The sequence below is a fragment of the Rhynchophorus ferrugineus genome, unplaced genomic scaffold (assembly GCF_030347505.1).
Source record: "Rhynchophorus ferrugineus isolate W39M unplaced genomic scaffold, kcgeb_rfMv2 rfM3, whole genome shotgun sequence".
NCBI classification, from domain to species: domain Eukaryota; kingdom Metazoa; phylum Arthropoda; class Insecta; order Coleoptera; family Curculionidae; genus Rhynchophorus; species Rhynchophorus ferrugineus.
Window position 1 is genome coordinate 24,007,628 of NW_027472582.1, and position 25,156 is coordinate 24,032,783.

General features: G+C 30.4%; 1 protein-coding gene across 14 annotated transcripts in view; it reads left to right on the forward strand.

The window, feature by feature from the left end:
* The first annotated feature begins 3,142 nt into the window (after window positions 1–3,142).
* Window positions 3,143–25,156, forward strand: part of LOC143192891 (maternal protein pumilio) — a 434,284-nt gene continuing 412,270 nt past the window's right edge. For 7 of the 14 annotated variants that reach the window (XM_076398665.1, XM_076398671.1, XM_076398666.1 and 4 more), the window contains exons 1-4: window positions 3,149–3,443; window positions 4,116–4,330; window positions 4,464–4,627; window positions 4,730–4,892. In XM_076398665.1, the coding sequence (XP_076254780.1) occupies window positions 4,124–4,330; window positions 4,464–4,627; window positions 4,730–4,892 (534 nt within the window). In that variant the 5' untranslated portion in view covers window positions 3,149–3,443; window positions 4,116–4,123. Of the gene's footprint in view, window positions 3,444–4,115; window positions 4,331–4,463; window positions 4,628–4,729; window positions 4,893–14,313; window positions 14,780–25,156 lie in introns of those variants that run through there. The other 7 variants (XM_076398670.1, XM_076398675.1, XM_076398677.1 and 4 more) reach the window with 4 other exon arrangements.

Below are 25,156 nucleotides of genomic sequence, written 5' to 3' on the forward strand. Positions count from 1 at the left end.
CCAAGAAAGGGCATAATTAAATTAATAAATCTATTTAACTCCACATTATGATTGCAATATGTCCCTATGCAGTGGAATACTGCGGAAATTATTATGATCCTTAAATTTGGTAAATCGCCTAACAACATATCGACCAACATCACTGCTGCCAATCATATGTCAATTATTCGAGAAGTTATTCTGAAAACGCCTCAAACTCATTATTGAAGAATAGCAACTCATTCCGGCTCACCAGTTTTTAGAAGCATACATTGATCAGACAATACATCACAGGTACATAGTATTACGGATATAATTGAGAAAACTTAAAAAAAAGGAAACTTGTAGGGATGACACTGGACGCCAAGCTCAAGTGGAAAGAGCACGTTAAAAAAAACGTATTTTGCTCCATATTAACACTCCACAATAAACTGTTATTATAGAAGCAAATCTTGAAACCAAAACAGAACTGATATTAATATTTTTTTTAAATTTATTTATTACATTGTTACTAGTCGTTGCCAGCTAACCGACAATTTATCTTTACAATGACTTAAATCTAGGTATATATCTAGGAAGGTCCATTGGTCCTATCTTAGTCTCTAACATTGTTTATCTGTTAACACTGCTGTTTTTCTATGAAACGCACTTTACTATATTACGCTACGTAGGATCAAATGGTTTGATTCTTTTGAGTTTGTATCCTGTTCTGGTGTTATCTAAGAAATGTGTTACTTCGATGATGACAGGAGAATTGAGTCGCTTCTCCTCACGTCTCTTGCGACTCTCTTGGTTTCCTGAGTGACAGTCAGTGCAGTATCTGGGTGCACCTACAATATTCCTCAGGACTTTATTCTGAAAAATTTGTATTTATATTATTTTTCGCGGAACATCCCCATAATTGAATTCCGTATGTCCATATAGGTTTTAATAAGTGTTTGTATAATAGCAATTTTATAAACTGCAATACATTTTCCTCTGCCTATATTGCTAAATTTGTTGTCTATATCACTAGTCTGCTGTAATTTTCGTGTAAAATATCATAAAAAAAATACAGTCGTCGTGCTATTTTTCATTTGTGGTATATCCCATGTGTTGAGTAGATAAAGAATTGGCTCCAATACACTTCCGTGTGGTACACCTGTTTTAGCTGAGAGTTCGTAAATAGTACTACAACCACAGTGGATTTACCCAGAGTTTGAAGCGACAAATGCCTTTTGAACTAATATATAGTTTTATTTGTGAAAACTGTGTTATGTTTTGAAACTATGTGGGGTGCATCAGTGGGAGTGCATTCATCAAATGCTATTTAAGTATAGGTCTAGAATATTATTCTGGATTTTAAAAACAATATGAAGGAAAAATTACTAGATAATTATAGTTAATAACTCGCTGTAATATGTATGTCATATGCTTTTAAATAAAAAATCACCGTGGCAAGTTAGCTACATGATTGAACAGTACATTCAAACTATAAAACTTCATTATCAACGACGTACATTTTTGGATGAATGATTATAATAACTTCTACAACGCTATTAATACTAACTGCTTAACTTAATTACTAACACGCTAGAATTTTGAAAAATATAAATAAAAGGTTTCTTCTATAATGCATGATAATAGTGTTACGGAAAATGTTTGTGTACTCTAGATCAAGCCGAAACAACCCATTTTGAAAAATCGTTATTGACGAATTTCAGTCGAATATTGAAAGAAAATGAAACTTGAGGTATAGTTTCTCGCTATTATATTAGTTTATCTTTATTTCTATAATATATTATTTAAAAAAAACTGTAAGCTTATTTTAGAACGTCCTGTTTGTCCATTTTAATTATTTTGCCATAACATTTTTGAGATATAAAAAATTAATTCAATTTTATTAACTAGTCTGAGAACCAGTGGGTGTTCTATAAACTAACAGTAATCAATTTTATCTGATTTCTTAGAATTTAATCATATAAAAACTTTCAGAATTTTATAGGTACTACTTTTTCTATGAGGAGTACATATTTATTACCAGCTTTTTCTTCTATAGATTCTATAGAAGAATATAAGGAACATGTTTGTTATTAGCGTGGCTGCTAACCAATAATTGGAACCTTAAAATATTCATACTATGTTAAGAACAATAAGATACATAAAGGTAACTCGTAGAACAATATATTTTTTGTGCTTAACGTGGGCTTCGAGCTACGGTCCTCGGCATAAAGCCTATCTTACCGACTGGCAAGTGACCAACTTAGAGATCATCCCAGAAGACATTTTCTGAAGACTGAGATCATTTTCCTTGCCGGATTTTGGACTCTTGTCTTATGAATATAATCACAAACATAATTTTACAACAATGCCCTAGCAGGATTTAAATCCGCGACTATCGCAGTAGTAGGACTGTCCTGTCGCCTTGACCATTACTGATTAAATTTTTTGTTTAATTATGAATATTTTAGCATTTTATTTCTGATGATTTAGGAATTGTTTCTAAGATGGTTGATTTTTTATATTTTTTGTAATAAAAGTTAAAATAATAAAGAAACCTCTGCCCTATTAGAAATAGTTACCATTTAATAATAATTTAGAATTAAAAATAAATTCAGTACATAGCCAATATAAACATTTTTAAACATAGTTATTTTAACTATCTATCACTTAGATTAAGTTGTTTAAAATGGTTCACTATGTCATTGGCAGAAACGTACATCATCACTGAATGAATGATTTTCGATGATGTAAATAGGCACAAAATGTAATATAACAATCATTAGATATGACAATTTCAAACTATGCTAATTATACTTCGACAGTCAAGGTTCGATGTGGCAATTGTGTTTCTAATAATAGTGCTGTCAAACTTACCGTTTCAATAAATTATTTGCATAATTTGCAATAACCTATAATTTAGAAAATAATACAAACTAATATACAGAAATTACAGGAATGTACATAATATACAGGAATATACACAATATACAGGAATGTTATTTTGACCACATAAATTAATGTAATATGGTTTTTTTATACAAAAATTTAATTAAACAATATTGTCTAAAGATATACGAAAATTTCGTATTAGTCTACTTTATATACACAAATTCATGCATATGATGTATTTACAGTTGCAGCATGAAAGTGCAAATTTTTGATTGTTTATTACTGCGCATGTGGTTAAAATGGCGATCGAGTTTTCTGAAAGTTGCTGTCATTTTTAAAATCCGCAAAAATCTTTTGTATAAATGGCGTAAAGAGTGAATCTTGTAAACATTGTAAATTGTAAATAGTTTCTTGTACAGTTAGTGATAATATTTTGTGTTGTGAGATCAATAATAGTGTAAAAATTGTGATCGATTATTGTGTTTGTGTACAGTGGGAAAACCTCTTGCAAAGCCGACGCCGACATCGAGAACATTAAAATATTCGTATAATACAGTTTGCTCATGCTCAAATTTTGACTTAAAGAACAAAAGGTATGTAACTTAACATCTCTATAGCTATAAAATTGGATTTAATGATAGTGTAACTAACATTTCTTTGTGTTAAATCCATCGATTGTCAAACGCCATTAATTTGTTTGTACCCGGGAATCTGATATGTCATCCCGTAAACAACGGTTGAACACTCCCAGTTTTATTAAAGTATCTATAAAAAGGGGATATATTCATCGGGAAATCGTATTGATAGACTGCATTAAATGTTATAATAAAGTAAAGTATTAGTTTTAAAAATAAAATAAAAAACACAAGTGAGTTGTCAGGATTTGACAGCTAGGTTTTGTTTGTTTCGATCTAGTCAACTTTGCTAAATAATTCACTAAAATTGGTTGTATTTTATTGATTTTCTCTATGTTATATTTAAGCAGGTTACGTTTTTCGATATTTTGTCTTTGGACACTTGTGTTTTACACTTTAAACATTAAAAAAGCAACATAACCTAACATTTTTTATAAGTATACAAATGTTTTCTTTTCACAAGATATGATAACGTTATACTAATTCATGTTGTCATGTTTTCATGTATTATATTAAAATAATATTCGTTTATTAAATCTTAATGCCATTCACTCCTATTATTTATATTATATTTATGTATATTTTATGAACATTTATGATTAATTTTTTGTATTTAACTATATTTTTAAGTGATACCAATGAAGTGGCTCGGTAACGGTTGTGGAGGAGATGGCGATGGAATTGTGAAAAACGAAATGGACCGGGGAGGGGGTTTGGGAGGTCCTCAGCGTACCCAGGATGATGCTGCTGTTGGATATGTATTTCAGAGGGCCCCAGATCCTGAGTTTCCGCCCTTTGGTCCAAAGCAGTTGAGGTGGGCCCATGGAGATGATAGTATTATTGATGTAAGTATATGTATGGATATTTATTGAGTTAAAAAAGCATGAATAGTTATTGGTTTAATTAAATGATAAAATTAAATTATATTGTCTTTGTCAATATAAAATATCATTACATTTTTACTGCTTTTTATTTTAGAACCAGGATAAGTGGAAGTATCCATCACTTGGTCAAGGAGCAGCTAGTTCTGTGTCTCCTTCAATGCAAGGTCCAAAGGTACCAACTCCTCCAACAGGAATTCCTACTGGTGCAACACATTATGGTGCGGCTTTACCATCATCATTGTATGATATAGGTCACAGGTCAGTTTAGTTTTTAGATTTTTGTAAAATTTTGTATCTTTTTATCTAATTTAAACGTATGTAACATATACTGGTATTATTGAGTTATTTTGTTTATTTTAGTAAAGCACCAATGCCTCAATTACCACCAGAGCAGCTAATTTATATGACACCAGGTAGTCATCAAATGACACCTCATGGCCCAGGAGGCCTTCATAATTATATACATGCAATGGCTGCTGTGCAAGCTTCCCAACAGCAAACTTGGAGACATGCACAACAGCAGGTGAGTACCATATCACTATTTAATTAAAACTAACTTTTATAAATGCATATCTATAATATATATAAAAAATTTCAATTGCCAGTATTAATGCAACAATTAAATTTAGTTTATTCAGTTAATTCAACCTGTTATTATTAATTTTAATTGGAAACTCTTAAGTTGTATAAGTAAAATCTTCAAAAATTCAGAAAATATTTTTTTTTTGTTAATTCGGTATACTTTAATAAATATATATATTTTTCTTTTTGTATTTTTTTTTATTTGTATTTACAGATTGCATGTAATATTAATGTGTTAATGGCTGCCGTGTATAAATGATATTATTTAATTAATTAGTATGTATGATTAATATTTATATTCAGTTTTTATTTATAAAGAATGTTTAGAGTAATAATTGCATTTTGATTTTAATTTTTTAAAAAAATATTTGTATAGGTCCTTAATTTGTTTTGTTACTGACTGATAGAGTAAGATATGTTTATAAGAATTTACTATACAGTGGGTTATACATGTTATATCCAATATATTAAATTTTAATGTTTTGTATACCTTGGTATGCTTTTAATCACATGTTCTACTATTATTTTCATTATTCTAAAACTTTTCTTCTTCATTCATAATAAATATAAAATTACAAGATCGTATCAAATCTTTTGGATATTTGTGGTTTTAAGTTAGGGTTCTATTCTATTATAAGTTCATACATTTTGAATACTCTGGAACACTCCATAAACAATTCTAAAATAATAATTTTTTCTCAATTAATAAATTTATTTTTTGTTATAATTTTCAAAAATTGATTAACACATTTTACTTTTAAACTTATAATATGTATATATACCTAATATACAAATAATAATACAAAATAATAAACTTTTTGTATTAAGTATTAAAAGAGACAGCAAGGATAAGAAATATTATATTATTAATGCAATTCCAGATTTTAAAATATTTTCGCTAATTTCATTAATAAAGCATCTTATGTTAGTGTAGAAATCATGGTTTAAGTGGAGTCTTAAGATAATTATTCTGATAAAAAGTTACTGGATATACTTTGAGAGAAACGTGAGGTGGAAGAAATATATTGCCTGGAACGGGAAATGTATGCACGTTTCCCTGAAGCAAAAGGTAAAATGAGAACCCAGGTAACTTGATACAGCTGTGTTAACAGAAAGAGCATATTTTATTTTCTAAAGTAAAAATTGAACAGGCCAGCTGGAATCAAGATAAATGTAGAAATTGACGTTTAATATACTATTGTAGATTTGTAGTTGTTTTCGTGCAAAATATTTCCGACAAATCTGATTAATACCATAAATATATTTTTTTTAATTTGATTTATTTGATACTTGTTTGTTTATTTATATTATAGATATAAGAAATATAAATAGTGTTCTCATCTTTTTCAGAGGTCTTAATTAATTAACAATAATGAAATAATTAAATTTGTAAATTCAACAATTAAAACCTAAATAATATAAAACTTTAAGTTCCCTAATATATTTCTGTTAATTTATTTTGAAAGATTGTTTGCAAATTTAAATTAGGAATAGATTATTACCTATTTTTATGTAATTCCAAAATTCCAGAAACTCCAAAACATGGAAACAAATGGTATTATGGTTATAATGTTTACTATAAGTTTTTAACAGTTTTCATTGAATTAACTTCCAACAATTGGTGTTTTGTTAATCTGTAATTTGATATCTTCGGTGACGAGAAATATGTATGGCATATAATTCGAAGTAAGGCTTGACGTACGTGAGCACGCTACAGCATTGACGTGGATATATATAGTGTGTCCGATGCCATACAGCTTAATTTATTGCAATTTCTAAAAATTTGAAATTCTGCCTTTTATTTGGATTTATTATGTAGTAGATTATTTGGTTTTTATTATGTTTTCTGTTTCACTCTAAACAGTTTAATGAATTGGTTTTTAAATTGTAGTCTTATTGTCCTAACCATTAACAACTAATGTTTCCTAACAGTTTATATCTTGTTAATGTGTACACCACAGTAAAATGGCATGTAGTTTTTTATATGTAATTATTGGCTTGGTACTGGGTTTTTTTTTCAAATTATCATAGATGCGGCGTTTATTACTTTTCATTTTCTAAATCCTTATCAGACGTAAACAACTGAATGTGTACAACAATAGCTAGTTTATTGTTTGACGACCGCTTTATTCTTTAGCCACACTGTTGCCAATAGTGGTTGTAGTGTCTTATAGCCCTCAATTTCGGCGAAAGTTTGAAAGAGTTAAGCTTGGATCTGTCCTGTTTTACTAGATTTTTAATAAACTAGGGAATGCAGCTGATCACATAATGAGTTATTGGGAATTATGTAATCAATATAATTTTCAATTTATTTCGTTTTTAAGATTAATTTTCACTAACATTTTAAAATATATGCTTTTTTATTTTGATGTTTATGCTTTTACCATTATTGTTTCTGGCATCTCATTTTTTTATTCTATTGGAATCATTAGCTATTCCACTGAATACATTTAATTCGTTGTTGGTTTCTTTAGTCCAAATTGTTTGATTGAAAATGTAGCAAAATGCTTTTCTCAGTCACTATTTGGCACTCATAATCTTTGTAATTAAGTTTAATTATGGAGTTTAATCCATATAATTATTAAATTGCTCTACATCACACGGTTATATGTATTTTTAGGTTTATTATCTATTGCAATTGATGGAGGTTGAAAATTATTTTAAAATGTGTACATAACTGGAATATCTTTAGTGATGATAGCGAATGTCTATGTCATCACCTGCATCCATCTATTCGTTTGCGAATTCTACCAGGTCAATCCGCAACATGTACTCGGCATTGCAGTTTGAACGTTGCCAAGTGTAATATAAAGTAGTCGAAATTTTTAACTTATTATAATACAAGTTAATTTGCATGTTTTAATAACATTTCTGATATATGTTGGTTAATTAATTTATTTTTCCATGTAAAATCATTGTTTCACTGTTGTTAATTCTCTTTGTTCAATCAGACGTATTTTGTTTACCTGGATTTATTTTTTTGCTATAAATTTCAAAAATATCAAATTTCAATTTAAAGCTCGTGTTTGAGAGTATCCTATTTCACGTTATACGTCATTAAAACTTAAATTAAATTAATTTGTTAAACTTTGCTTAGGGCATATTGGTAATAGTTGTGAAGTGAAAATGTAAAAATTAAAGGTAATTCTGATTTTGATATAAAGTATGGGGTCGATTTGATCTGTTGAGGATATTATATTAGATATTAGTTGCAAGAGGTTTTGACAGCAAATTAGCTTGAATAATTACTGGGGTTGTGTATAATTGAAGTAACCGAGGCGATTTAAACAACTGATGGCTATTATGAATGATTTGTGAAACAAAACAAATGAGATATTTATAGTAAATTTTAAATATTCTTTTTAACTGTTGAAAAGTTTTCTAATAATTGTGTTTATGCTATATAGATGTTTTGTGTTTTTTTTAGCATGTTTATATTCTATGTAGTCCTTTCATAATCTACACTATCGACGACAGTTCGTAGCAGATGTAGTTGCTTTCTAACATATACCGTTTATGCCCTATTACCATGAGAAAAAGGACAGGTCTTTCATATTTATTCCAAATTTTTTTTTTAATTTCCGTTAGCTAAATTTTTGTTAAAAATTCATTAAGTTAATCAAATGCATAGCATGAATTTGATTGTGGATATTGCGCTTGATAATGTCGATAATTGTTCTGGTGATAGTACGAAAGTGTACGGCCGCGAATGAATTGTCACACGCTATGTTATACATTTGTTTTATTATAAACTACAAAGTTGAAATTACTTCTGTATCATTACAATGTTTTATCTTGATACCAGTATTACTTTTTTATTGCTATTTTAAAGTCGATGTTAATATGTGTATAAAACCGATAAGTTTTTAATGTTAACAATAGTATGCGGGTTTTTAACATATTGAATGAGGGTGGATATTGGAAAGCAAAGGTCTTGGTTTATCTATTTTTATATTATCAAATTAACGTAGACATACTTGGGATAATTATTAACAGGTTAATAGCACAAACAACCATTTACATTATATCATCGAAAACCATGCATCTCACGTCAGTAACTAGGCTAGGTAAGATGAATTCTGTGGTGGTGTCCAGATACAATACATACATGCATGTTGCAAAATCACATGATCGCATTTTCGCTTGTATTAAAATAAATTATTTCAATTAATAGTGAGGACTGGACGTAAGATACTTAATTTTACACTTAATAGTTTGTCTTCTTTACATCTTTGAGCTCAAATGAACACAGAAAACGCTTGCGCAGCTATTTCATCTGTATGTGTGTTTTTATACAATTGTTCCACAATTTTCAGAGAAATAATATATAATTGACACAGTCTGGAAAAAAGTAAACATTCACGTAAAGTAGTGAAAAGATAAAGTAATTAAAAGCCTCGTTAATCTTGTGAAAGTATGTTTAGATGTTGTCTGACGTTTAACCGAGTGGTTTCTTACAAAAAATAGGATTTTCGTTCATGATGTGACTGATGTACAAAGGGAGAGAAACGAAGCGAAGCAGAAAATTTGGTATTTTTTGTTGCAAATCAAAAAATATCTTTAAAGTCAATATTAATTGAACATAGTTCTTAATTAATTTGAAATTGTTATGAATGTTTACAATTTATTTATTTTTTATCAGTTGTCAGTTAGATCCTTTGTTTCTTTCAGGTTTTTTTCTATTAGCTGTTTTTAATTTTCCACATGGTTCTGTGATCAAACTTATTGAATTATCGAGTGGACTTGGGAAATGGGTCAGATATTGGTATTAATGTCTTTATTGGTTATATTGAAATTTAACTCTAAGGTTTAGTTTTGAGACTACTAAGAAACATTCAATAGTTTATTCTTTTTTGTTGTAAATCTCTTCCCTTTTTGGTTCGGATTATAGTTTACGTTTTTTAAGAGACTTTTATCTGTTCTTTTATGTGTTCTCTGTCTTTTATGTGTTCTCTGTAATTCTTTATAAATATTTATTTATAAAGATGGTTTGTGAAGAACATTCTACTTAAATCATCGAGGTATTCGACATCTAAAAGTATCCAAATAAAACTAGTAATGGCCAGTTTAATTTTAATGACTATTATTTCATTGAAATGTTTTAATAACCTGAAAATATAGTATACAAATATGCATAGATTTCCCTATTGATATATTTAAAAAGCAAGAATTGTATAATGTTCTATTAAATATTTAAGGTTACGTGATTCAATCATAATAATTACTTGAAACATAAGGATAATTGGATATTTGAACCATAAAAGATAAACTACGAGGGTAATAAAAAATGACCACAAAAAACGTAAAGTGGCACGTAAAAGTAATATTCTTCATTTATACAAAGTAACTCCTATTGAGACTAGTCTACGTTTGAAGGCTCTTATGGTGACGATGCCATTGTTAGTGCTATTATGCATTAAATTGTTAATCCAACTTAATTTTAGCCAATCTAAAAAAATTATAATTAATGATGAAGTACATCATGAAATAATGAATCGCAAATTTTGATTTGATTTGATTCAAAGTAACTTCGGAGCTAGTGAAAAGCATATTGTAACATACTTAAACAACAATATGGCTAACTTGATTGGAATATTGAGATACCTCAAGTTTCATTCGATTTTAGCAACTTGTAATATACTAAACCTTGGTGATCCTACCATATGCACAGCAATACTTTACGACCATGAATATTCCACTTCGGTGTCGATGCTGATTCTTATATCGAACTAACCCATGGCTTTGCCGTTGATATTCTCGTACTAGATCCTACCAAGGAATAATATGGCACTGTTAAAACTATTAAACTATACAATACGCCTAATTCATGCCACCATATGCAAAACTTTCATAAGTTTAAGGCCATGAATATACGTTTCGCTATCAATGAGAATGGCTCTCCTGTACTAATACATGACTTTTTGCGCTTGGTATAGTCTTGCAGTAGGTCTACTTTTCATCGCTAGTAACAATATGCCACAGAACCTCTTTCTTTTCATTTGAAACCGTAATAAACTAATTAAAATTAAATCCTTAAAATGTTCCTAAAAAAACTATTCGAATATAGCGTATGTACAAGCATATAGAATATGGCAAGAATATAATTAAATTCGTATTAAAAAAAAACGAAATTGAAAATGTAAACTAAAGACGTACGTAGATACACCGAACGTTTCCAGGGTTGTTAAATCACGACTCGGAAAGTGCATTTATATTGTATGTTTTAAATTTGTGTGTTTGCTTGATGTATACAGACGCAAAGAGGACGGGCATGCTTCCATTTTGTCCGAGTGTACTCGAAACTAAAAGCAATATTTACCCTTTCCGGTTTCTTCTTGAACTCGCTAGCTTCGGTAATAAACGCGTTCTACTTTTGCCACCCGTTTATCTTTCGCTCACTTCATTTTTTTGTACATTTGTTTTATTGATTTCAACGTTATTTTATTTATATTATCAATTAAGTTTTAGTTAGTTTATCAATTATGTTTCCATTTCCAGTTTAACAAACAGTATTATTCTAATTGACAGTTTTGAAAATAGGTATCTACTATCTACAAAGGTAGGCTGAAGAGTAATACCCATACATTCTGTCAGAGATGTTCCGGGAATAGATAATTTGAAAAGCGAGCTTTAATAGATTTTCAGTTCTTTTTGTCTCTAAATTGGTCACAACTGTTTTCTATACCGACCTCTATACTTTTTATGCTGATCTGTATGTATTAACATGCATAACATAGAACTTGTTTTAAATTTTCTTTTATATATGAAATTTCGTTGTATAGTTTATTCAAGTTTTTTTTGTACATGCGTCATCAAGATGTCTAATGTGTTGCCTGCCGCAATTTGTAAATTCGTTTCAGAATCAGACAGTATTTTCCTTCTCATTTTATTCTAGATCAAAAGAGACACAATGCTGTCTGAAACACGTAAACGAATGAGCCTGTCAATGTCGTCCGATTGTCAGACGCATGCAAAATTCTTCAAAGCAATAGTGATAAGAGGTTATAACTCTAACCTGTAAACTATTGTGGCTGTATAATTAACTGTAGTTTTTAGATGTACTATAATGTTAAAATGAATTATATTTCATAACATTTTTGTTCAATTATTTTCTCTATGTCTTGTTTATATCAACTCATGGTCGGGTTTACTGGCTCCAAACCCCTCGGCCCTAGTCATTAAGCCCACCGACTGGCGAGTTATCAACTTTAGAGAAATTATCCCAATAGACATCCGGTCTTACCCAGCATTGTCGGATTTGGCACTCTTATGGACGATCACAATTACAAACAACCTCACACATAAAGTGCTAACCAGAAGGAGAACCTATCTGTCGTCTGACCACTGCGAAATCCACCCAGAGATTGTTTAGCAATTCAACCCATGTTCTTAGTTCTCATCTGTGAGATGGCGTGATATCCATCGTGCACAAGTTTTAGTTTCCTATTATTCAATAATGTTGTAAAGCTGGCGCGTTCTTTGGTTATTTTAATATGATTATGCTTTGGGTGGTTTACCGGTAATTTTGAATCAAATCACCAATGAGTTTGCGATGTTCATGGTCTGTGATAGTGATGGGACACCCGTTATACGTCTCATTAACAGTTAAGGCTTTCCCAGGCCCAAAACCACGGAATTTTATCACTAATCAATTTACAGTAGAAGATGGCACTAGCGATATTAATGCGTTACTGAAAGTAATTTTTTCCTTTTTAGAATCATCTGTGCATTACTTTTCAGTAACATGCTTGATTGTAATCTATTATTTGTAAATTTTGAAAAAACATTTTTGTTATTTTATTTAGATTAGAATTTTATTTGTTGTATGTCAAAGCCAAACTGAAATAAAACTCAGAGTTGATGCGGCAACATTGTGACGTTTTGACGTCACAAATTTATATGACGTATGTATACAATAACTTTGAATAGACTACATATGCTTTTATACGAAGCACAAACTTTTTTGTCAAATACTTGTTGATAGTTATTTCGCGGGCTGGTGTTTATAATAAAACATTTCTTTTAAATATACGAGGAGGAATCAAATATAAACGGTAATTTTACTATTTAGCTTCGGACGTAATTCCTATCTAGAGGATTCGATGTTTGAGTGTTCTTTGCTTTATGAGGAGGAGAGAAACCGGTGTGGGTAGCTGCTGTGCTCGGTTCTGTCTGACTACAGCCATGACTGAGCAGGAGGTACCTTCGTCTGTTGCACAAGGCATCATCATAAAGGTATTAACCAATGAAGGCGTTAATCGAAATTTTCACTCTTTTGAAGGCACAGTTTGGGGATGCTACACTGTCTCAGAATCGAATGTATACGTGGTTCAGAGAATTCATGGATGGACGAGAACGTGTCGAAAATGATAGTCATGATCGAAGCCCACGAACAAGTCTCCCATATAACAACATACGTGCTGTTCCAGTGTTTATTGAAGGTGATCGCCGGTTAAAGACTGAAGACATCTCATCAGAATTGGGTATCAGCTATGGAAGTATTCACTCCATCATGACTAATCAATTCGGCTCTACTGAAATTAGTGCTTGCTGGTTTCCAAGGTTGTTGATAGAAAATCAAAAACAGGTCAGGTCGGAGGGGTTAGAGACATCTGAATCCATTTTGACAAGAAGGGGAAGTTTTTTGTGGCGTATTGCCACTTGTGATGAGACGTGGGTTCATCATTACATTCTCGAATCAAAAGGCTACCCAGTCAAACCCAAAACTCGTCCATCAACCGGAAAACTTGCTTACAACTGTTTTCTTCAACTCAAGGGGAGAAATATGAACGTTGGCTAGCACTCAGTTTTGTTAATTAATATTGAAATTATCGGAAATCAATTCTGATTCTGTTCTGACAAATGTGATATTTTTTATACTTGTTGGTAGTTATTTGGCGGACTAGTGTTTGTCTTTTGGGTCTGTGGTTTGTAAATAAAAAAACTGTTAAATATATAATTCAATATTTAAACATTTGATTATTTATATTTTATTGAGTTACGACTATGTTATCAAGTTTGATTATTTATAGCTAGACTAGTACTCAGTTTTGTTATGAATCTTGAAGTTATCAGAAATCAATTATGGTGTTATTAGCAAATGTGGATTATTTATCTTTTTTATCTTTATAGGTCTTATCTTAAATACATCTAGTTAAGATTTCACCTACTATTTTTGAAGTAGTGATAATATTTAAATCGTCACTCGTTTATCCTTTTTTCCCTTAACGCGTACCTTGTATGTGAAGATGCAAAAGTAAAAGTGAAATTTCCGAAATTAATTCGGCAACATCGAAGGCTGCGCGCGCCTCTGATGTGGTTACCGCCGCCGCCGCCTGTATCGTTGGTTTTTTTCGTCGAGCGGACAGTACGCGCCCGACTGTCGCGTTACACGCGTTCCGTACTTCGTTTCGGTTCGTTTCATTCTTCGATTAGACCGAACGGTTCCGAGCGCCCATCCGCTCTGCATGCTGCTCCTGTGTCGACCGTATTCGTAGCCGTCGTCGTCGTCGACGTCCCCTGCATAGAAAAAAGAGGGGTTGGTGCGGATTGGTCATTTCTTCTGTCGTTTTGGTCTCTGTTTTTTTTTCTGGACGAACGCGAGTGATAATCCTCCCGACGAGTTGGTTCCGATGGTGGACGATCGGTCGTCAGTGGTTAAGTGATTGATTTTGTGACGGCGTGTTTTGGAAAAATCTGTTTTGGTTTTATTTTTTTGCGGAGATTATCAACGTCAAAGGTTCTAGGTGCACGGTCGAGCTGGATAACGAATTTTTGAGAGGATACCGAACTATGCTCGACATGGGACCGGATATGGTTAACGACTATGTAAGGATTTTTGTATTCTTATATCCCATACAGATTAAATTATAAAATATTTCATATTTGAAGAAAACACTGTTATATATCCCGTTTCACGTGACCGGTAGTGAAAATATTCTCTAGATTAAGGAAATGAGTTTTCATGTTGTCTTTCGGAATGTGTATCTGTGTATAATATTAACAGACTTGCTTCTAACATTATGTTAGTTTAGTTATATTCGCTTTGTGTACAGAACGTAGTCACATGGATTCTAATTTAAATAAGTGATTTTATGTTTACCGATGAATTATTTACTGGCTTATTAAGTAAACACAGTTGAAATAAATCTTTTTATGAGTTATTTAATGACTATAATCCGTAAATGATTCGGTTTTGTTATTTATTTTTATTTTTATCTTGGTTTAGAATTGTATAAGGGCTGGTTGGTTTGGTCTGCAATAATCTTTAACCAACGAATTCATTGAGCAATAACACATATTATCGACTCGTCGGGATTAAATCCTGAGGGAAATAAAGAACAATACATATTCGAAGTTTCTAGATATTTTAAGTATGTGAATTTGATTGAAATTTAAAACTGTGGTGGCGTAAACGCTTTGACCTCGAGGCTGTAGATCAAGACAATAATCTTCCGTTTGGCCTTCGGCCTAGTGGCCACTCCTTTGGCATCATTGTCCGATTTTGTGGTTGAAGGCTCTTTCCACTATTTTACAAGGTTATGCGTTTTAGGTTACTCTTCATCTGATGTTAATCTTTAAAATGTATTTATTACATTCTTACTAATCGCTTGCCGACTAATCTACAATTTGTTTTTAAAATCAAATCTAGTTATATATCTAGGAGTACCCATCTGCCCTCTAGCTTGTGATGGAATAATGCTTATTATGCACTGCTGTTTTTCTATTAAGTGTTCCACACTACACAAGATTAAATGGCTTGATTCTTTTGAGTCCGTGTCTCCTTGCAATACTCTTGATTTCCTGAGTGACAGTCGGTATCTGAAGGTATAGGTGTAAGTAATCAGTCCTGTAATATCTGTGTACACCTACAATATGTCTCAGGACTTTGTTCTGGAAAACATGTATTATATTTATATTACTTTTCGCGGAACATCCCCATAATTGAATTCCGTATGTCCATATACCATATTCCAGGGAAGTTTTGCATTAAGATTCATTATTTCCGTTGCTGCTGTATGAAATGATAATATTATTTATTGTTATTGGTGTCTATGCAGTCTGATTATAAATGAACTGGTCCAATTGATGTAAGTCCCAAGTGATGAAGGATCTAATTATGTATATTGTTAGTTGCCTGTTATAATTTTGTGTTATCAGCAAATGTAACCATCGCGATATTTTCCTTTTTTGGTATATCACATGGGTCGAGTAGGTAAAGAATTGGCTCCAATACACTTTCTTGTACACCTGCTTCAGCTTATTTTATTGTAAAGTAGGCTTCCTCTTGTTTGACTCTTATCATTCTGGCTGTAATATAAGATTTTAATAGTTCAGTGTGTTGTTTCGGTAACATTTTCTATAGCTTGTGCTAAGAATATACCTGGTACGTTTTCACGTTCATAGGATTTTTTTAAATTATATCTGTTATTCTATGAACCTGGCCAATTGGTGAATATTTGTTAATAAATCCGAACTGGTGTGTAGCTGTTAAATTTTTTCTCTATCAGTTTTATCTTTTCTTATTTTATATATTTTTATATTATTCGTTTTATTATTTTCAACGTGAATTCAATACCTTTGATTGTTTCACACCTTAGATATTTTGAGATAGATTTGAATTTGAGATTGCTAGTATTGAGATAGATTTATAGGCTTTTATTTAATTTGGTAATCTTTTGTTTGTTTTATTAGATATTCTGTAATAAAAATTATTCTAAGGAATCATATTGTATAATAATTTAATAAGACGTGACGTTCTGTGTTACTGTAAGAGACAATTCAGATATTTCATTTCTAATTTTTAATGAACTAAATTACTTTGACATTGATTATAATGATAATAAATAAATTTTGGCGACTATTTTGAATAAAACCTTGAAAAAAACTTGTATAAACTACAGCTACTAGACAATATATGTAATGAAACATGTAGTTTTTCAAAAACCTTGTTGCCGTGTATTTATGAATGGATTTATTGTGATTAAAAGAAGATTTTGCGAGTGGTATAAGTACTTTAAAAATGGCCGTGAAGGCGTTAATCATGACGAACGTATGAATCGTCTTAGCATATCAATAACAGAAAAATTAAAAAAATTAATTATACAAGATCGTTGAATCACATTAATGTTAATCATTGTTAAATCAATAGAGAATATAGGAAATATAAGAATGCTTACACTACGTTGTTACATTGTTATAATACTTCAGCTTCCATATTCTCCGGGTATGACCCCGCATGACATTTTTCTTCACTAAAATTTATAAATTTACTTGAAAGGCCATTATTTTTTAAATGAATATAAGTGGGATTAAAAGAGAATCTTTAAAACAAGTGAATCGTTAAGACTGCCCCAAAATAGTTCTGAAAGTGTCTTAGGGATTGGAAACAGTGTCGGCAGCAGTGCATGACGGACTTACTTGGGAGATAAATTTGACGTATATGAATAAACAAGATTCTTTCTAAACAAGATGTATATACTATTATACATGTTTATTACTTCTGTTAGAATTTATATTCTTTCTGATTAATAAGGACTTGTATATATGCATGTTTAAGTAAGACTATCCACAATACTAAGCATTTTAGGTATGTTTGCTTGGAAATTACGAGACATTTTGAATATTGTTGCTCATAATCTAGATTGTTTGATATTGAAATTAGACGGTTCCTGGATTTTAGACCGAATAGTTTGCGATGTTTGTTTTGTTGGAAACGCGAACGTGGACCTTGTGTGAGACCTACTGTGTATCCTTATTGTATTGCGCAGAGTTTGTGTTCGTCTACGAATTATATATTAATATTATTCTTTATATTTACTTGATTTAATTATCCAGACATCTCTTACGTATGACATAACTAATGTGGTTTTTAGTACATTACTATGTTTTTATTTTAATAATTAGTTATGAGGGCCAATTGTTTATTGAGAATAGAATCGGTTATCATTGTAAAAATGCGTTGAATAGCATTTGAGGAAATTATGGTTCTTGGTTGGTATTAATCCAAATCCATTCCATTGTTTGTGGCGAATATATAGTCTATTTTTTAGTAATGCGTCGTAGATATTTGTGACGTCGAAACATTACAATGTTGCCGCATCAACTCTGAGTTTTAGTTCAGTTTGGCTTTGACATACAAGAAAATTCTAATCGAAATAAAATAATTGAACAAAAACGTTACCAAATATAACTTCTTTTAACATTATACTATATCTAAAAACTAAGTTATATAACCACAATCATTTATAGGTAAAAGTTAAAATCTCTTATCACTATTGCTTTCAAGTCTTATCACTATTGCTGAAGTACGCTAAATTATTCAAAATATTAGTTATAATCATTACAGGTTATAAACCGGCAAACATTATTTTGGCCCTTTATTTTGATAAATTTTAGAGAAGTAAGTACTTGCAAATACTATTCCAAAAAAAACAGTTGGCTAAATGGTTCTAAATTGTGGAACTAGATAATGGTTAGGTTTAGTGAAACACCTCTTAATTTAAACATTTATTTAAACATTTTACATATTTTTTAATACACATTCTTATTTTTATGTTCTAAATAAATATATGAATATTAATAAGATATTTTGAGATACAACGAAATTTATAAATTAATAAACCAGAAGAAAAGGTTGTATTGGTTGGAATAAATACATTAATATATGTTACGTTGTGCGACCAGTACATCACTGGTAATTCATTCACACCCACCTAGTGCGATTCCTTTTTTAAGTGGTAGTAAAATTATTTATATAAGTTGATATAAGCATATTTACCAGGTGTACTGAAAAGTCATTACGGAAAAACTAACAGGTGTCGCCAGCTGAAGTATACAATTTTATGATTTGACACATATGTCAAGGTATTCGCGTTATATTTTGCGAAAGTAACACCGTCATAGATTTATATCTCTTTGGAAATGTTACATTTTGTGCTTGAAAAAGTGCATTTATTTGAGGTTTGCTGATAAAAACTTGCGGTGAGTATGCTCTAATCTGAAAAACATGTGCGGCGTGGTTTCGAAAACTCAAAAGTGATAATTTCGATGTGCAAGACAAATAATGTTCTAGTAGACCGAAAAAGTTTAAAGATGTGAAACTGCAAGAGTTATTGAGTGAAGACCCAACCCAAACACAAAAATATTAGGCGGAAGCGTTAAATGTGGCCCAAGAAATTATTAACGTTCGATTACGAACAATGGAGAAAATCCAAAGGATGGGAAGATGGGTGCCACATCAATTGAATGACATGCAAATGGAAAATTGAAAAATCGTCTGTGGAATGCTGCTTCAAAGGTATGATCGGAAATTATTTCTGCATCGAATAGTGACGGGTGATGAAAGGTGGATTTATTTTGAAAACCATAAGCGCAAAAAAATCATGGTTATCATCTGGGAAAGCCGGCCGATCAAATTCAATACTAAATCGTTTTGGTTGTATAAAGTTGGGTTGGGTGAAATGTTTTTGAGTTTTTCCTAATACATCAAAGTTATATATCGCTAGTAATACTCATTCAATGAAGCCATATTTTAACGCCTTTGAAAGGCGACAATATATAAGTGTTTCATTCACTTATTGGGCTTCAAAAAAAGTTGATAAAATTCTTGAATATATCGAAAAATCGACGTATTTCATTTCCCGATATTACTATGAAGCTGAACATCCACTATAAAACAGTTTTACTCATTTACATAAGATTTAGCTACGGAATTGCCCATTATGTGCTACTTAAATGAGGAACCAGATCAATTTGAACCATGCATTGATCGTAAAAGTCCAGAATGGCCTCGAAGACACGGTAAAGTGGTTTACAAAACCAATCAAGGAAGCGTTGGAAGCACTTGGATGGGACATATTATCGCACCCGCCGTACTCTACAGACCTTGCCCCGTCCGACTATCTGCTTTTCGCATCAATGGGACACGCGCTTGCAGAGCAGCACTTGGCCAATTTCGATGGATGGTTTTGCTCAAAGCACAAACCGTTTTTTTAGAATGGCAAAATGTATAGAATCGAATGGGCAATACTTCGAATGAATACATTTTTATATTTTCTTGAGTATCATGTAGTTTTTTTTTTTCGAAAAAACTGGTAATGACTTTCCGGTAAACCTGGTATAAGGTTTCACTAATATTAAACCACAATTAGATCTGCAGTATCGTTAAAATCTAGATGGATGCAACAGTTATCACTGTTCTTGATGTAAAATCAAGTAAAGAGCAAAACTAAAGAAAAGTGAGGATGAATCCCACACGAATTAGTATTTATTCATGTAACTTAAGATTTCGTATATATCGGTTTATAATTCTTCATTAGTTTGGTTTGGTTATATATTCATAATTTTGGGAAATACATACTGATGTATTAGTTTCGTACTCGCCTTGCTTGAGGTATATTTAAGTACGTATATTTGAAGTATATTTAATGTAAGATGTAATTAATAAATATATATTCATAATAAACTAACTTAAACATCCAACACTAATATATGAACCGTTAGTGTCGTCTATATAATGATTTGCTCTCTAAATTTTGTTCGTGTTATTTTATTACATTTAATATCATCTTATTTTCTCAGCTTTATTCATTTGTCATCTTTTCTCTTTTTGCTCCCTCCACTTTGGGCATAAAAAGCGTATGATCCAGATACATTTTGGATTATAGTGTTTTGTACTTTTTGATAGGCACTTTCCGTGATATTCTATTTGATATTTATCTGTTTTTTTTTCTCTTCTATTCAATCAAAATATATGTATTTAATCTTTACCTAAAATGATCTATAAAAGTGATAACTAGTGGGGAATATTTTATTGTATATTGGCAGTTCAGGATGATAGTTTATATCTTTTCAACGTTTTTTTTCAGATATTTACTCTAAAAAAACATAGCAGTTGACGAGTTTTGTCCCCAGTTAGTGGTTCTTAATATAATCATATTAATAATAATATAAAAATATTGAACAAAATTGTTGATTCTCATCAAATTACCTTGTTTCTCATTTGTATGAATGCAAAAACAGACTTTAATAAATATTCTTATTCATCACTAGAAGACTAATTGAGCACTGGCCAAGTCTAGACGAGTTTAGAATGTTTCCGTATTGCATTAAGGGTGTTCATGTTTAATTAAGTGTTAAGTTCCAACCGTAGATTATTTGTTTCCTTTGTAGTTATTGTTTGAAATACATCAACTCTTTAAATATACTGGGTTACTTCTCATATCATGATTTATTACGAGTAGGTAGCACATATTTATTTCTTCTTGTCTAGATGTATTTTATATATATTTTATTTAAAACTGTTTTTTTAAGAAATCTATCTGTAGACGGCATTGCGAACTATCTTGGATCTTCTGCTATTCTTTATTTGGTTCAAAAATGATAATTTTCGAATAAAATAGTTTCGTTTACTATTCCATATATTTTTAACCATCTTTTAAACTAACCAGCAAATTATAATAGCAAAAATCATAATGGTAGTCTTTCAGAGTTCATATTATTTGATATTAAAAGTATATATGCAGAATTACTCAAAATTTGACGGTCATAACTAGAGAGCTTTGAATAACATTTACCTTGTACTTGTTGCTCAAATATATGACTCAAATATATCATTAACAATAATTGCATTAATAATTTTTTTATTGGAATTTTTCAACAAAAATGTTTATGCTGTATATGATTTTTATTGAAAATATCAGTAGCGCCACTGTTCTAAAATACTATTCTTATATTGTCCTTCACCGAATATTTCTTATATATCAATTTAATATTTACAAGTCTTTAATATCAGTCATTCGATCAATAAAATCACTGTAACTCTGGTATACGAATGTTTATCTTCAGAATTATTTATTATAGATAATACTACTGAATATTGATGACATTATGACACATGCATATTTCCATTGTTTATGTTTTTCCAGTCGTTTATTTTGAAGTGTATTTTTAGTCACAGAATGTAGAAGAATCGGTTTCATTTCATTTACCGATTAGCTGTTTTCAGTACCAATGTGTCGAACGTATTCCAAAATATTTTTTTATGTTTTCAACAGAGAATAGTAAGACAATCGGACGCGGTTGTTATTTAATTAAACCAGAAGGTGAAATATTAATTTGGAATTGTTTTTTTGCATTTTATATTGAATAATTTTATTTTTGTTCGTAATAGTGTTGAGTTATTTTGTGAAAATAGAAGTTAAGTGAAAAATGGTTTTAAAAAATCACGTTATATATATTGCATAGCCGTAGTAGTTACTCTTAGATCAAACTTAGACCGTTAAAGGTTAGTAATAATGATTAATAGTTAGTACTATAAAGTTCGTATTATAAATTATAGTTAGTACTAGTAATTTAGTACCATTGGGAGATTCTTTTATGCTGCGTGAAAACTCAGGTTGATTAAAACAATACATTGTCGATTCCTGAACTCAAGGGTAATATTTTAAATCGATGGTGAGATAACGACTGCGGTTGAGCTAAAATCCAAATTGGTAAATGAAAAATAAACCTATCTGATTCTATAAAATGTTGTCAATTGTCAACAACAGATGTTATTTTTTATATTTGATTTATTAATTTGTTATTAATATTATTAAACGATACAAACTTTTTTCGTTCAAAAATTAGTGCACAGAGAATTTTTCAAATATTTTTGTTTGTATAATAATTTGTTGTTTTTTAGTTCTCGATCTTTTCTCTTTTTATTTCTAATGGAGATATATAATAACTAAGATTACTGATAAGATACTTTAATTACTTATTTACTATGAATTAAAGTAGGAAACCTATCTTTCCACCTTCAGCAATTAAACTATTATTAAAATATTACTTACTTGGCTCTTTAGAATTTTCCACATTCTTATCTTTACGCCTAGTATTTTAATTATTTTTCTTATCAGCTTTGTATTTTATACTTAATATTATCTATAATTATTAAACAAGACAAAATTTTATGTCTTCCTGTTTTTAAAAGTTTATTTTTCTCTAGAACATCTTTATGTCCAAGAGGTCTAGCTCTTTTATATTTATGTCTTCCATAGTTTCTGTGGATAATGCTTGAGAGATCTAATGCTTTGGAAAGACTTCAAACTTTAATAAAAACCAATAATTATTCAAATAAAATATCCAAGAGCTTGACGTGACCAAAACACATATACATACATATTTATCAATTAAATAAAAGTAATACAATACATGTTATTATGAAATATAATAAATAGTTGTTAAATATAAGAGAACTTGTTAAAAATAGCGGTAATACGGTAATAATATCACCTAGCGATTTTCATATTTCATATTTCAGTATTTTCATTCAAGTTTTTTAGATAACAGTGAATATATTTTTCATTCTTTTGTTCATTAAGTACCCGGGTTCTCTATATTATTTTTGGAAAAAGCAATTTGTAATTGAAATCCAAGAAAGGTTTTAAATTAACTTAAAAATTGCGAGTCTGTTGATAGGATGTAAAAAATATGTTACCATTGATTTTTGCTATTTGTTCGCTTACTATTCAATACAAATCAATTATTTCTGACAGCATACTTGGCCATAATTGGCGCGAGTAGTAAGAGAATTTAACCGGAAGTTGTGGTTTGTTGGTTGGTTCGGTATATCACTTAATCGGTTTATAACTGGCAATAATTCGCCTTCGACACTTTACAACTTAAATACCAAGTGTAATTAATTGATCTGACACTTAAGTACTGTTCTACTTTAAAATACATTGTGCTATTTTCTTCGGTCGATAATCTTTTGTCAGCTTTAAAATTGATTTACTTATAATATATGATTTTTTTGGAAAACTTTCTAAACTCTCTAAGTTTATTACTCCACTGTAGTTAGTGGAGGATAAATATTTTAAATATAAATACGTTGCTACGATGAGAGAGTATCTAAATTAATAATTTAACGATTTATCTATTTAATAATAATTTTTTATTTATTTATTTAATGACCCACCCGATTAATAAAGAGATAGCAGTAGAGTCACGACAATCCAAAACTTACCAATTGACATTAAGGACTTGTTTTGAATGTATGGCCATGCTTTTTTCCTTTGGTTGGTAGCATAGCATGATGATGCTAGTGATGCTTTCAAATAGTGGATTGAAATGAAAACCCAAAATTGAGCTATATATTTGAGAACCAACCAAAAACCTTAATTAATTTTTTCTAATCTAGAAAGTCGACACAAGAAATAAACAACTCAGATAATCAGAGATCAGAGTTCAGATAATTTTGAGGTAGAGAGCTTAGTTTTATACAATTTTTTTTGGCAATGCGGCTGAACAAATGGGTTTAACTGCATTTAGTGTTAATTAAAAAATGTATAAATCATATATGCTGTTTTATATTTTAGAGTCTCTTTTTTGCCAACTAGGGTTTATATAGACTGGATGTACTGTTTAACATGGTCTTTGAACCTCGGTCCTGGGCATTGCGCCTACCGATTGGTCAGTGACCAGCTTAGAGATTATCCCGGCCAGGCTAGGTCTTACTTAGTCTTACTACTGGCGTCGTTCGGATCATTTTCCTTGTTGGATTTTACACTCTAACGTTTTGGTCAATTATAATTATAAACAATTACAAACATAAATTTAGGACAATGACTTAACATGATTTGAACCCACGACTATCGCTATATATGTTTAGTTATTATTGTTTTATATATTTAAAGAAACATTGCATTTGTTAAATTACATACGACATTATGTGAAAATAGTACAGGAATAAAATATGTAACAATTAAACTTAATTTAACCCATTTTTATGTGCTGTATATTTAAAAACAGTCTTTTATGTAGACCGTGAAATCAATTTATTTCATTTATCAAGAAATATTCAAAAATTAAAAATGACTAATTCGTTTGTTGGTTGTCTTGAGATAATATGTTGCATCATTGCATTGAGATAATATGTTGCATATTTTTACTAACATTTCTTCAGTTTTCGTCGCCAAAAATATTGCCAATTCTTTTATCATAATTTTGAGAATATACGAAATAGATCGTTATTGAAATTAATTTTATAAATACTTATTGATCTATATTTATCTTTAAATTTCTCGATGTTGGCTCTTCAGCTACTATTACGATATTTACGGATTTGAATCCCGTTGGATGATTTTGATTTAGATTTTGTGTTTATCTATAATCAAGTGCATGTAAAATCTGATAAGGGGCAACTATCACAGCTGCGCC